At 50.1% G+C, this 15308-nt stretch overlaps 1 protein-coding gene across 3 annotated transcripts in view; it reads left to right on the forward strand.

The window, feature by feature from the left end:
• Sfxn2 (sideroflexin 2) overlaps positions 1–15308 on the forward strand; it is a 124864-nt gene that overhangs the window by 97530 nt on the left and 12026 nt on the right. For all 3 annotated transcript variants that reach the window (XM_069315606.1, XM_069315605.1, XM_069315607.1), the window contains exon 6: positions 7111–7325. In XM_069315606.1, coding sequence (XP_069171707.1) covers positions 7111–7325 — 215 coding nt within the window. The remainder of the gene's footprint in view (positions 1–7110; positions 7326–15308) is intronic.

The raw sequence follows: 15308 nt of genomic DNA on the forward strand, positions 1-15308 counted from the left end.
GCAGGCAGCTTGACGTTTGCGAGGCACTACACATCAAGAAGTCAACACCAGCAATCAACAGCCAATTATTGCACAACTATATTCTACCCACCTCAAGACTCCGCTCCAATATAGAAGCATCAAGAAATATGGACCAATAGGCTTTCTACAAACACTTCTATTCAATATCCATTGTTTCGTGTTCTGTCTTGTGTTGATGAAATTAATACCCTATTAATACTCTTGTTCTGTCTTGTGTTGATGAAATTAATACCCTATTAATACCACATTTTGTTCTGTCTTGTGTTAATGCCACATCACCCCTTCCACCTCACTCAAATGTAGATATAAAATCGGAGATACGTAAGTTCTATTCAGTTGTGTATTTGTGAACTAAAGTCTTTGAAAATGTAATAAGTTTTACGAAACGCGCCCGTGTCGCGTCAGACTAGAAATAAAAATGAATTTTGGAGAATTGATTTTTGATTTACCTCCAACAGTGAAGCGTAATGTACGAAAGATTGAGAAAATTCGTGTTAGAATTATTAATCTTACTTTTTCGATCATATTTAATAATATGTCTACAGGAAAGACTGCTACCAAAATATACTAATATATATATATATATATATATATATATATATATATATATATATATATATATATATATATATATATATATATATATATATATATATATATATTTATATAAGTACTATACTTATATAGTAATATTTCGTAATACTGAACGCATTACGAAATGCGTTCAGGCGTCAGACAATTACTTAAGACAAAGACTTAAGTCTTTTCAAAGACTTAATTTACATACAAATTCTTCGCAAACTAGTATGACATCACACGTCACTGCGCCGCTGTCTGTGCAGCTCCCCCCCTCCCCCGGGAAGGGGAAAGGGGGAGCCCCAGACCTCTCACGCCGGCTATCTACCCACCAGTTCTTCGGCTGATGCTATAGGCACCGGTTGTGTGCTCTGACTCCAACAGTCGTTTCAGCACTGTACCTAGAGTGTGGTGTCTGTCTTCTAGGTGGTGCGTGAGCCGAGAGTGAGTCTCCAGTATTCGGGCTGCATGCGCCTAGGGTTACCTTCCCTAGGTGCCCTGTAAGTACTGCCCTTGGGGCTTGGGGCCACCTTCCACAAGTTCCTTGGGTTCTGCCCCTGCTAGGCCGTTTACTGCTTGGTTTTCGGCCGCTCTTTGTGTGCTCGGGTGGTCTGTCTCCCATGTTCGCCTTAGGGTAAGGGGCAGTTTTGCACTGGTGGGGCGCAGGGTACTGTGCAGCTTGTTTCCACCAATTATGGCGGCCGACTTTGTTCCGCTTGGGTACGCTGTCCTCTTGCGGGGTTTTCTTTTTAATTTTGTTTATCTACCTGGTGGGGGGGGTCTGCCTTCGTTCTTGCCCCTTGTGTTCTGAGTATTATTCTGGTCTGCTAGGTCCCCATTAGTGTACACGTCCCGGGGGTGCAGCTCTTAGAAAGTTGTTTGGTAGCTTTGGGCACCAGTTAGCAGTACCCTGCCTGGGATTACCTGAGCGCGAGTCCTCTTATAGTAAACGGTCGGGACCCTGGGAAACACCTGGGGGGCGCGCGGGTTGGATGGATGTGACCCCCGGAGTCCCTCGCTTCCTGTGAGTTTGAGGGTTGCTCTCATCCCTTGTCATCCCTTGGGGGTGTTGGTTGCTTTGGTTCCTTTCACACCCCCTTGTCTTTCCCCTGGATCCCCCCTTCCTGCCTACATCCAGTTCTTTACCGTTTGTGGATTCGGGGCGGGGTTCGATGGTTTTGAGAGACTGGCAGTCTCGGGGAATTCCCCTTCCGGGGTAGTGACGGGGGTATTTGAGCCTGTTCCTCCAGCCGTGTTGTAAGTCTGCCAGTGGGCTCCCTTCCTTAGTATTTTCGCGGCTGCCCTGGTATTCTGGTACGGCTGGGGCTTTGGGGGGACAGCTCGGCCCCGGGGCCTGTCGTGTGGTTTGCCGAGGCTGGGGAGGGGCTGCCTTGGGGGGCCTTGGCCTCGTAGGACCCTGTGGGGGGTTTTTCTTCCCCTCTAGGCAGGGCTTGTGGTTATGCGGAGTGGGATTTTTCCTCCCCCCCTCGCCGTACGTGTTGTTGCGCATCGGCCCCTCCCCGGGCTCGGTTCCTTGTCCTTTGAATCGGTTGGTTCCGTCCTGTAGGTGGATGCTTCCCCCTCTCTTGTGACGGTGTCTTCGTCATGTTTCCCCGTTCTTGGGGTTCTACGTGACTTTTGGTCTCGGGTGCGACTGTGCCTTTGTGTGCCTTCGGGACTGGTGTTTGCTTCTGTGTTCTCGAAGGTTCGGGAAGGTTTTCGCTACTTCCCGTATTATTGGAACGTCTGTCGGCTCCTAGTACGGGTCGCCATCTTGGGCTACTTGTAGCCCAGTTGGGCTACTCGTGGCCCGGTTGGGTTCCCTTTGGGCTACTTGTCTTCGCTTAGTTGGCTGATTTTGTTGTCGCTGCTTTCTCTTTTGGCTCCTTTCCCGTGTGATGGGTTGTTTTTTCTACTTCGCCAAAACTTTTTTCTTTTCTAATTTTCTACTACAACCCGGTTCCCTAGGGTTGTGTTCTGTTTGGCTACTTTTCATATGCAGTAGTCCTAGTTGCCGCCTTCCCGCAGAGCGGGTTGTGCGGTTCGGCCAGCGTGTCTTGCGCATGCTCCGTGGGAGTTTGTTTTGGTCTGGGTGGTGTGTTTCAGTGCTGGTGTTTTGTGCCCATTTTCTTGGGTGCTTCACCTCTCGCTCTTCTCCCTTCTCCGGTATGTGTCCCTTCGCTCTGGGGTGTCCTGGATTCCAGCTGTGGGGAGGACGCGAGGTTTTCCCTGTGTCATGGGTGTGGGCCTCCTCCTTCGCCTCTACCCTGCTCTCCTGCGTGTCTGGCTCTGGCTTCTTCACCTGGCAGTGCTCCCAGGATCTTCTGGGCACTGTTGGGTCGTGTCATGTTCGTGCCTCCGTTCAACAGGCGAGTTTCTGCAGTCTGGTGTCTTTCGGCCGGGCGCTGGATGCGAAGATGTTTATATACTGTACCTGTTTTTATTTAGGTATATTTATGTACGAATGAGACTGTTAGCACACCGGTGACCGTCCCTTTTCAACCCTTCCAGTCCCACTCATGTGCATGTCCAACCTATGCTAGAGTCATTCAGGGGACCCACCTCTTTCGTGTTGTGTGTGGGGGGTGTGGTGCTGGTTATGTACTCTCCAGGTAGGGCTCTCCTGGTTGTGCTTGCGGGGTTTGAGCTCTGGCTCTTGGGTCCAGCCTATGTGGAAGAACATGCGGGATAGTACCAGTGGCGTGCAGTGTGCCTTAGGCACAATGGGGGAACACTGTATAAACATCAGAGGTTTGCGGTTGTTCAACGTCCTACCTGTGATTATACGTCATATTGACAGTACATCCGTGGACTTCCAAGGAACAGTAGCCTGTTTTCGAATAGAGGTTCCAGCCCATCCTGGCTGTGGTGGGTATGTGTTCCTGCAGGCCGCTCCGAGCAAGAGCCTGGTGGACCAACCTCTCACAAGTCAAGCCTAGCCTCGGGCTGGCTTGGGAAGAAAATGATCTCCCGGAACCCCATCCAGGAGGTATCGAGCAGGTATCTCTGCCGTCGGTCGCCTGGTGTGCAGGTTCCTGGGCATGCTGGGCTCTGTTGTCTCCGTTGGCCCTGTCTGGGGTCTGCCTGCACCGTTCTCTGCCTTAGCAGAGGCCAGTTGCTTCTTACATGTTGCGTGTTGCGGTGCTGCATGTTGCTGCTGCACGTGTGCATTGATAACGTGTTTCATGGTGGCGTGTCCTTGTTCCTGTGTCCGGTTGTGGTGTGGCACTTTGCTGCTGTTTTGTGTCTAGGGTTTGCGTATGGGGGTTTGCTTGTTGTTTTTCGTGGTCTTCGGGTCCTTGGCTTGGCCCTTCCATGTGCGTGAGGTTCTGTCCCCGCCTGATTGTCCACCCCTGGTTGTTTCCTGGGGTTTGAGTTTTGGCCTTTATGTTCTGCCTCTCCCCAGTCGCTTCCCTGGAACCTCCTATGGTCGGTTTTGCCTGCATTTGCTGCTGTAGGGGGGGGGGGTATCGGTTTCTACCGCTTCCCTTCCTTGTGTGTTCCCTTTGTTTCCTCCTCTGCCGCAGGGGCGTTTTTCGTGCGTTCCTTGGCTTCTTGGGCGTTTTTCCAGCCTGTGTCCTATGGTGCGCTTATGTGTCTTGGTCTGTTTTCGTTGCTCATACCCCTTGGTTCGGGTACTGTTCTGGTGGTAACCCCTACGCCTTCTTCAGTTTTCCTGGCTTGCCCTGCTGGTTGGCTTTTCGGGGTCTTGCGATGTCTCGCGTAGGACATCGTGAGACATTTGATCTGATCTCCTGGCGGGCTTGCTTGCATTGGGGAGCTTTCTGTTCGGCAGACGTTCCATCTCCTTTGTGCTGCCTGGGCTTTGGTGGTCGCGCCCGAGATCATCCCGTGACTCCAGGGCCGATTCTTTTCTGCCTCGCGTGTCTCGCCTCCGGTTGGTGGTCTGGTAGCTTCTTTGTAGGTGTCCCACCTGCGTACTTCTTTGGGGCAGTAAGGGGTATTTTGGCGGTTCTTTCTTTTCCTCTTGTCCCTTCTTAGGTGGCTGCAGTTGTTAGCGTCGGCTTGGTTTTTCTGGTGGGGGTTGGGGGCCGTCGTCTTGCCACGTACTGTCATGCCAGTACGACAGTACTGCCCTGTCGTAGCTCAGTCGATTAAGGCAGTGTCTGGGATGCTCCCGGACGCAGGTTCGAATCCTCGTCACGGCCCTTGTGGATTTGTTCATTTGATGCATCACGTTAGTGTGATCTCTGTATGCGACTGTCGCCTTGTTTCGTGCGGCGCTGGAGGAGCTGCTTTGGCTTGCTTTCGGTCTTGGTGTTGCTTCTGCACCGTTAGTAAGCTGTCTCATGCGTTGTTTCACCTCCAGCCTGTTCATGTGACGCTTGCACCGTCCTGGTCTCTGGTCAGCGTGCTCGGTCTTCTCCTCGGTTGGTGGTGCCGCTTCGGTTCCGGTTTGTTTTTCGTCGGCTCTTTTACCTGTTGGCATTTGCCTCTGGGGGTCGGGTCACTGGGCTTCTTGCTCCTCCGCAGGGGTTTTCTGCTCCTTCAGTTTTGGCGTTTTTGGTTGTTCGGTGGCAGCAGTCTCCATCTTTTCTGGCACGGGATGGGGCTGCTGCGTTCCAGAGGGGTCCTTGGGTTGTTGGTGCTTGGTTGGTCGGACCGGGAGTGTGTCGTGTTTTGTGTTCAGTGGCGGCCTTCTATAGGCCATTACTCCCCTTGCCTATCTGAGGGGGACCAGGTTCTGGCCGTGGTCCCCGGTAGGCCCTAGAACTCCATACACATGACTAATGCCAAAGTCTGACATTAGCATATCAGCCTGGTAAAGCTCCGGGGAGCCTCTGGGTCTCACCCAGAAAATGGCGTTTCATTACATTCAACACTGTTTTTTATTTTTTTTAGTTTCCCATGATCAAAGACTGTATTTTAACAATATAAGAAGAGAGAATAATTTTTTGGAAAGAATTTATTTTCTGCACACCACGGGTTTGTCATATTTTAATGCAGAGCAGTGCAGTGCAGTGGTCTTGTTCCATACGTCTTGGTCTTGTTCCATACGTCTTGGGGAGCTAATTGGTGCATGCTCCTCTCTCTATATTCCTCTCTCGTGCTGTCTAAACTCGATTATGGTTGTCTTGCTTACTCGTCTGCCTCTCCTACTCTTATCCCTCTTGATGCACTCCACCTTGCTGAGTTATGCCTCAGCTCTGGTACCTTTCGTTTGACTCCTACCACAAGCTGTATGTTAAAACTGGCATCCTGTCTCTACAGGATTGCTGTGATCACTACTGTCTTTGCAACCTTGCGTGGTCCCTACAATGCCCTCACTCTTGCTTATACAGTATTGTACTTTTTCCTTTACCCCTCCTGTGGTCAGTGTTCCTTTTCATCACCTACCTTTTTCTGTATGGTTGTCACACTTGCAAGGTTCTCTTTCGGTTCGTATTAACAATATTTCTCCTCGTTTCGTTCCATCCTTGCCTCTATGGAGGGTCCCCCTTCGTAAGTTTTGTAAAACCTTGGCCCACATGACTAAAGCTTTTACCCTTCCTAAAGTTCTGAAATGCTTTTTCCTTGCACACTTTTTTTCACACTCCCACTCCATATCCATCTTCACAGATAGGTTCTGGTCTGCAAATGGGAACTACTCTGTTGTATTTTGTGACCACACGTATATGTGTCGCCTGCCTCCAGAGACCAGCATGGCAGAACTTTATGCTATTTTATATGCTCCTAGTCAACTGCTTTCTCGCTGTCAGTCTTCCTTTGCTGCTGTAGTTGACTCTCACAGTGCCCTTATGGCTCTGGAGTTTTTCATTCCAGTTCATTCTGTGGTAGTCAAAATTTAACATTGGCTATTTCTTATCTCGCACAGATTTAAGACAATGGAATTTTGCTGGGTTTCCAGCCATATTGCACCTCCCTGCTCCTTATTGTCTAAACTGTATTGTGCTTCTTATGGTTGTGCATATTCTCGTTGTCTTGCTTTCCGCCTGTCCCTCGCGGTCACTTGTCATTTGATAGAATTCTTGGTGAATCAGATACCTTTGATATTGTACACCTTGTGTGTTTTTTGTTTTCGTGATATTTAGTGCCTTTTGAACATCCTGCACATTTGATGGTGTTACATACTCACTCCTGGCTAGGTGTTTTTTTTTTATAATTACTAACTTGCCAAGTGATGCTCCATGCACTTATTTTGTCCAGATCTTCTTGTAGGACCAAAAACAATCATCAAAGTCTCTTATCTTCCCTAGTGTGGAGCTATCTCAGTGTGTTTACCAACAAAGAGCCACTGTTTGGCCCTTCCAGAAAGGGTAAATTTGGAGAAATTTGAATTTCCAGCAAATCCAGATTGGATCCCGAATGATCTACTGTAATGTGGATATTTAAGATTCTCCTGTACTTTAATTATAAGATGAGTTGGATGCTATGACTTGTGTTACACATAAGATTTTGTTAAAAAAGTAGACAAGCTGTGCAAATTGGTTCAAGAATGCAGGCATTCATCTCTGCAGTTTCTTATGCAAGTTATTTATTCATTTTTTACAGTTAGCTGCTGTGAAAGGCATATCACAAGTGGTTTTCTCTCGGATCTTCATGGCTGCTCCAGGAATGACACTCCTTCCAGTTATAATGGAAAAGCTGGAGAAGCAAGCTTGGCTACGAAAAAATCCTCGATTAAATGCACCATTCCAAGTTCTTGCTTGTGGAGTGAGCCTTACATTCATGACACCTGCTGCATGTGCACTTTTCAATCAGAAATGGTAAGTCTTTAACGGTGTGTTTCAGGGGGAAACCCCCTTCAGGCTCCATGAAGCTTCTATCAATGATTCAGTGCCATACTACTAGGTGCTATCAGTCGCTGAGCAATATTGGCCTACCGGGGACCATGAATCAAAACCTGGTTTCCTCCCTCAGAGAGGTGCAGGGAACAATGGCCTATGAACATGTAGTGTAAGTTGACGATTACATATTTGGTTGATTAGACATAGAAAGTTTAGAGGTTTTTTATATTTAGTATTGGTTACAACAGTCGGTTTATTGGCAATGTAGTGAAGTGTTGTGGTAGTTGAGACTAAGCCTGGAGCAGGGCAGAGAGCCGAATGAGGCCAGGGGTGGAGAGCTCGGATGTGGAATGAGTGCGTAGAGCGTGGGGCTCTGAATGTGGGCAGAGTCAAGGAACTCGAGTGAGGGACGAGAGCGTGGAAGCTCAATTCAGCCGGAGTCTGGCTGTCTTCTCCGTGTCGAGGCTGAAGCAACTTGTGAGGGGTAGAAATTGGACACATCGAGTATTAAATTATTGTTGATGAATGTTGAGGATCTAGCATGTTGGCATGAGGTATTGACTGTAATTAGTTGTTCAATTAGGAATTGTAGATAGTGGCCCAAGAATCAGTGTAGGACTTCTAGGAATGTGTGACACTTAGAGATAGGTTGCATAGAATTGACACCCATCTCATTATCTGCACATAAGCTAATGAGAGTTTGGAGTAAGTATATTATATAGTTAATATATTTGCTACAAACACTTTACATTTAAAATTAATTCACACACAGAAAATCACACTAACATGATATACAGTACATCAATGAGAAAATCCACCAGGGCTGTAAGACGATGCAAACCCACAACCAAGGCAGTGCCAGCCGCATACTGTATGCATACTGTGTGTAGCTGGCAATTCCTCTGTAGCGGATTTGCATTGCCTCACAGCCCCAGTGGATTTTCGCTTTAAAATTAATCATAATTCCTAACACCAGGGAAGCACCCAGAAAGTTAAATGAAACAAAATAGACTACTGCATGGTTAAAATGAGACTGCAACCTCAAAAAAAAACATAAAAAAATTAACTAGTTTGGCCCCCCTTCCCCTTCATTTGGGGGGAGGAGGGAGGCAGGCTTGGTTAGCTGGCCCATCCCACTGTCAATTCTACTGACAGTGCCTGGTCGCTATTGTGTCGCTCTGACTCCACTCTCCTGTTTTGAGTGGTGTTTTGACTTTGAGGCTGTTCCTATATGCCAGTTGTAGCATGAGCCAGGAGTTTAGTGTACTTCAAGTTGCATGTGCTCAGGGTTATCATCTCTGTGGACTCATTAAGTGCTACCTATGCATTGTCAGGGTTATCTTCTCTGGGGAGTTCAGGACACACTCCCTTTAGGGGCCTCTCCTTCCTTGGGTTGGTCCTCACTCTTTAGGTAGGCTAGTGTCTGAGGTTGACTGTGTTCTTTCGGGATGGGAGTGTATTTGGCTGGTGGGGTACACTAGTGTTCACATGATCAGTTATTCTATTAATTAACACATAGGCACACCGACGGTTCTTCCTGGTTGCTCGTTTACTGCAGTTTGGTCTTGGGACTTGGGAGTTTTCTTCTTCTTCTTGTTTGTGTTTTTACTTATTCTTTGCCGTTTTGTGCTTGGGAGTGCTTCCCGTTTACCTTATTAGGCTCACCTAGGGTGAGTGGGGTTGAATCCCCATCTTTTTGGGTTTATTCAGTCAAATAAACACTAGAACAAGAGTCCCAAGTTCTCGGGAAGTAGAACAACTCCTGAAACCCTTTCCGGGCATAGGACCATACAATGTTCCAAGGAGCATACAATAGGAGCTCCAGTGCTCCAAGCAGCATTGGTTTCCGGTGGCCATGGTTGCCCATTATATCAGTGGTAACAGACGTAGTGTTCTCAGGCTTCCTACAGGTCTCATTCACCCGGCAGGCCCAAGAAAACCCTTATGTGGGAAATTTACCCACCTAGTTATACTTAATATTATATATATTGTGACGGTAACGCGTTGGTGTTCGGCTGTTTAAGGCTAGGGGTATGGCCTCGTCACATAGTTATAAAAAAAAAAAATAGAAAAACTGGAACTTCGTCTGTGGTAAGGTAAGGAGAAGACACACAAAACACAAGTAAACTTTAACAATGAAATTTTAATTACGTTAAATAAATCAAAACATGAAAAAATGGACAAACAAATTCTTATAATAAAATCAATCAATCAAAATAATAAGAATAATTAAATGACACAATGAAAAGTTACGTTAAGATAAAATAACAAGAAGTGCAACACAAAATTAAAGGGAGGTGCTGGAATATTGGCTTTAAGCTACCGCCTCTCTCAGTACACGCTAACGTCTAGCCGGGAGGAGTGATAACTGCGAGAGCACAGAATATTCTGAGGTCTGAGGTCGTGGCGACCCCAGACATCAAGTAGTATGGGGGGGGGGGTGGAGTGCAGTTGCAGCCCGGCCGGCGACCAATCAGCGGAGCCGGTAGCGATCAACAGGTAGTTTGGCGGTTTGAGTCTGAACAGGTGTCTCTGGCTGCAACGTTTTGCGCTCTGGCAAACCTTGGAGATGTTGTTGTCGTTGTTGGACATTTCTTCCATAGTAGTTTTATATAATTTCCACGACGTAATTGTGGAGGGAAGAGCAGGCTCAATCTCTTGAAGGAGATTATCGTCACAATATATATAAATTTAATTGTATACACACCAAGAGGATGCATCTTCACTCGTTGTTATTTTACTAAATTTAATAATTAATTAAATCAAGTCGAAGAGTTATAGGTAATTCTTTGTTTATTCTCTTAGAAAATTTCCCTCCGGCGTAACATGCCACATCAACAGAACATTATTGCGTGACTGAATAAATTCATGTCATCAAATAATTATTACATGTAGCCTAAGTGCTAGTTAATGCATAAATCTTAATTATAAATTAGAATTGATAAGATCCTAAATGGATCTAATTTAATATCCACTCCGTCTTGGAACTAAATAAATAATAATTGGTTCCTAATAATAGGAACGCTCCTCCATGCGAAGGAGAGTTAGCAATCTTGACCAGGACACCGAACAGACTTGACGGCTGGTATTGTGAGAATTCATTTGATTGTGAGTTATCTTCGTGTGTAAAGCAGCCTTGACCAACCTCGTTTACACATGGAAAGGCTCTTGCCCCAGTTCAGGTTGTAATTAATAGTTGAGCTCAATTTATTTGTTACATAGATACGTTATATAGTATCCACTCAATTTAACGGCCTCTTTTATACCGATCTGCTGGTAATAACGACCGGTTTGGGAGACCGGTATTTAGAGCCTCATATAATGGTCTGGCTGTCGATATTACCGAAGGTCGGTATTGGGTTTGTCTTAGCATCAGAGGGTCCTCACATGGCAAGCAGGCCGCCTACCCCTTTCATCCCCTCCCTCACCCTCACTGAACCTCTACCCCCACTGAACCTCTACCCCCACACCCTCACTTTCTGCCCCCCCCCCCCCAAGACCCTTCTGGGGAAATGGCTCAGTAGACTGCCAGCCAGCCAGAGACAGCCTGGAGAATCTCCATCTAATAAAGCATTCATGAAACAAGTATTTTATAACTTTTTATTATCCTAATATTATTACTAAACAAAATCTGCAAGCAAAAATATATATGATGTATATCCAGAATTAAATAAAGAAACATCTGGTTAACTGGGTCAAGTGTTAGGCTTATCTCTTCCCTTCCCCACCACTGACACACGCCCCCCCCGACCCCCCCCCCCCCCCCGCCATACTTCCCATACACACGCTGTCTCTGCTTCACCTCATCATCCACTGCTCCATCCCTCCATCTCTTCTTCCCTCCCTCCATCCCTTCGTCCCACCTTCCTTCCCTCCATCACTCCCCTCCATCCCTTCCTCCCTCCCTTCTTCCTTCCATCCCTCCCTCCTTCCCAGCTCCCTCCTTCCATCCAACCATCCCTCCCTCCCTCCCTCCCTCCCTCCCTCCTTCCTTCCCTCCATCCCTCCCCTCCTCCCCTTCCTCCCTCCCTCCTTCCTTCCCTCCATCCCTCCCCTCCTCCCCTTCCTCCCTCCATCCCTCCTTCCTTCCCTCCCTCCCCTCCATCCCTCCTTCCTTCCCTCCCTCCCCTCCATCCCTCCCTCCCCTCCTTCCTTCCATCTAAACATCTGGTTGCGAGCTGGTCCCTTTCCCCACCAATGACACCCCCCTCCCCGCAAACTTCCCATACACACGCTCTCTCTGCTTCACCTCAACAACCATAGCGCCATCCCTCCCTCCCTCCCTCCCTCCATCAATCCATCAATCCATCAATCCATCCATCCATCCATCCATCCATCCATCCATCCATCCATCCATCCATCCATCCATCCCTCCATCCCTCCATCCATCTCCATCCTACCATCCATCTCCATCCACTCCCTCCTTACCTACCACCCAACCCCTCTCTGCCTGCCTGCCTCCCTCCTTGCTGCTCCCTCCCTACCTACCACCCAGCCTCTGCCTGCCTCCCTCCCTCCCTACCTACCACCCAGCCTCTGCCTGCCTCCCTCCCTCCCTACCTACCTACCACCCAGCCTCTGCCTGCCTCCCTCCCTCCCTACCTACCACCCAGCCTCTGCCTGCCTCCCTCCCTCCCTACCTACCTACCACCCAGCCTCTGCCTGCCTCCCTCCCTCCCTCCCTCCCTACCTACCACCCAGCCTCTGCCTGCCTCCCTCCCTCCCTACCTACCACCCAGCCTCTGCCTGCCTCCCTCCCTCCCCCCCTACCTACCACCCAGCCTCTGCCTGCCTCCCTCCCTCCCTACCTACCACCCAGCCTCTGCCTGCCTCCCTCCCTCCCTCCCTACCTACCACCCAGCCTCTGCCTGCCTCCCTCCCTCCCTACCTACCACCCAGCCTCTGCCTGCCTCCCTCCCTCCCTCCCTACCTACCACCCAGCCTCTGCCTGCCTCCCTCCCTCCCTACCTACCACCCAGCCTCTGCCTGCCTCCCTCCCTCCCTCCCTACCTACCACCCAGCCTCTGCCTGCCTCCCTCCCTCCCTACCTACCACCCAGCCTCTGCCTGCCTCCCTCCCTACCTACCTACCACCCAGCCTCTGCCTGCCTCCCTCCCTCCCTACCTACCACCCAGCCTCTGCCTGCCTCCCTCCCTCCCTACCTACCTACCACCCAGCCTCTGCCTGCCTCCCTCCCTCCCTCCCTCCCTACCTACCACCCAGCCTCTGCCTGCCTCCCTCCCTCCCTACCTACCACCCAGCCTCTGCCTGCCTCCCTCCCTCCCCCCCTACCTACCACCCAGCCTCTGCCTGCCTCCCTCCCTCCCTACCTACCACCCAGCCTCTGCCTGCCTCCCTCCCTCCCTCCCTACCTACCACCCAGCCTCTGCCTGCCTCCCTCCCTCCCTACCTACCACCCAGCCTCTGCCTGCCTCCCTCCCTCCCTCCCTACCTACCACCCAGCCTCTGCCTGCCTCCCTCCCTCCCTACCTACCACCCAGCCTCTGCCTGCCTCCCTCCCTCCCTCCCTACCTACCACCCAGCCTCTGCCTGCCTCCCTCCCTCCCTACCTACCACCCAGCCTCTGCCTGCCTGCCTGCCTCCCTCCCTCCCTACCTACCACCCAGCCTCTGCCTGCCTGCCTGCCTCCCTCCCTCCCTACCTACCACCCAGCCTCTGCCTGCCTCCCTCCCTCCCTACCTACCACCCAGCCTCTGCCTGCCTGCCTCCCTCCTTGCTGCTCCCTCCATGCCTACCACCCAGCCTCTGCCTGCCTCCCTCCCTCCCTCCCTACCACCCAGCCTCTGCCTGCCTCCCTCCCTCCCTACCTACCTACCACCCAGCCTCTGCCTGCCTGCCTCCCTCCCTACCTACCACCCAGCCTCTGCCTGCCTCCCTCCCTCCCTACCTACCACCCAGCCTCTGCCTGCCTCCCTCCCTACCTACCTACCACCCAGCCTCTGCCTGCCTGCCTCCCTCCCTCCCTACCTACCACCCAGCCTCTGCCTGCCTCCCTCCCTCCCTCCCTACCTACCACCCAGCCTCTGCCTGCCTCCCTCCCCTCCCTCCCTACCTACCACCCAGCCTCTGCCTGCCTCCCTCCCTCCCTCCCTACCTACCACCCAGCCTCTGCCTGCCTCCCTTCCTCCCTACCTACCACCCAACCCTGCCTGCCTAACTACATTTCAGCCTCTCCATCCCTGCCTGCCTACCCATCCACCCACCAGTCAGCCATCACTGACACAACGAGTGCATTTGAAGCCGACATGGTGCACGGATGTTCCTTGATTGTGCCGATATGTCCAACAAAGTCACGGAATGAATACTCCAGCCTCATGACAAATCAAAACAATGTGCCGTGAATCTGTGACGTCACAGGGTAGAAGGCACTAGAGTGGTGGACTCAGTGGCTGTCTGTATAAAATATATCTTACCTGAATGTTACTTGAAAAATTACCGATACTTAACTTCGGAAATACCGGAGCTCCGGAAATAACGACCAGGGTACAGCCCTATATAGGCCGTTAAATCGAGTGGATACTGTAGTTGCCATCGAAAGGGGAAGGACCCAGAAAGGTAGGCGGATCATAAGAGATCACTGTCTGGTTAACCTGTACAATCTACATCCTAAAAGATAAAAGTATCTTCCCTAGAAATAACTCAAACAAGCAACACTTCATGCAACTAACACTACGCTAACCCCCAAAGGCGGAATTGGGGAGCCGGCAACCCACCACCCTAGTTTTAACTGATGTGCTGGTGGTCGGATAGACACCTCTGACCTCAAATTAGTGTTCTGGTTACCAGGTGTCTTGGTGTACAGGAGTAGCATGCGTGTAGGATACCTATGGATACTTCTTCCGAGCCCACTCTCGCCTTATGCGTAGTTGAAAGTTGTGCGTCACCACTGCCTTAGGGAGACGATCATCTATACGGTCTCCGTCATGCTACCTGTTGGGTCAGGGACACCTACGACCCACCAGGAGTCTTGCAGGAGTTGTTCCCCCTCATGTTCTTAATATTTTTCATCCCTTGTCTGATATTCTAAGGGATCAGATGGTGGCTGCATTGCATGCTTGATTCTAACTCCTTCAATCCGCTAGGTTGGTTGCCTGGTTGGAGACCCCAGAGCTGCCCCCGCTTGGATTTGGGGATGTTAGTCGCTTCGGTCTTGGTTCTGTTCGTGCCCCTTCTTCCTTCCCAAGTGGGCATGGTTCACCCTGCTTCACCCCACATTCCCCCCACTTCCTGCTCTCGAACGACTGAGGGTTTCAGAGTCGGGGCGGGGTTTAGTTTGGGATGAGGCTCGGGTGGCTTCAGGGGTTGCCCCCTTCCGATTAGGGCACGGAGGAGGTTGAGCCCGATTTTCCCTCTGGGGCTTCTGGATTGACCCAGCACACACCCATTTATGAGGTCTTTTCCTAGGACTCCGCTTTTTCTTCAGGAGTGGTGGGCGTGGAATCGGGCGCAGCCCCGGGGCCTTTGTCAGAGGTTCCCGGGGCTCGGGGAAAATCCGCATGGAGTGCTTGGACCCCATTAGCCCCTGCTTGGGCCCCTTGTGCCCTCCGGGCTAGGGTTGTTACTGCAGGGGAAGGAGGTTTTCATACCCACCTTCCTTTTCTGAATTCGTATTACCGTATTTGTTGGGGTGATTTATGCACTCTCGCATTTGATGTATCCCTCTTTTGCTTGGATGTTTTATGCTGAGAACAAAAAAAAAAATAATAACTATTTTTGTGTTTCTTCATACTTTATTGCACATTCTTTTCATGTGGTTTTGTTACCCCCCTGCTCTTACCTTCTCTCAGATCAGTAGTTTCGTTGTTTATATTTTAGGCAAGAGTATTCCTATGTAGATGGTGTTGTTTTGTCATGCCTGGCCGCCAGGGTGGTGCACTCAATCGGGGGTGCACCATTCCACAGCTTTGGTTTGTCGTCATCCACTCCTTGCATATGGCTGCC

The sequence above is a fragment of the Procambarus clarkii genome, chromosome 81 (genome assembly GCF_040958095.1).
Source record: "Procambarus clarkii isolate CNS0578487 chromosome 81, FALCON_Pclarkii_2.0, whole genome shotgun sequence".
Taxonomy (NCBI): domain Eukaryota; kingdom Metazoa; phylum Arthropoda; class Malacostraca; order Decapoda; family Cambaridae; genus Procambarus; species Procambarus clarkii.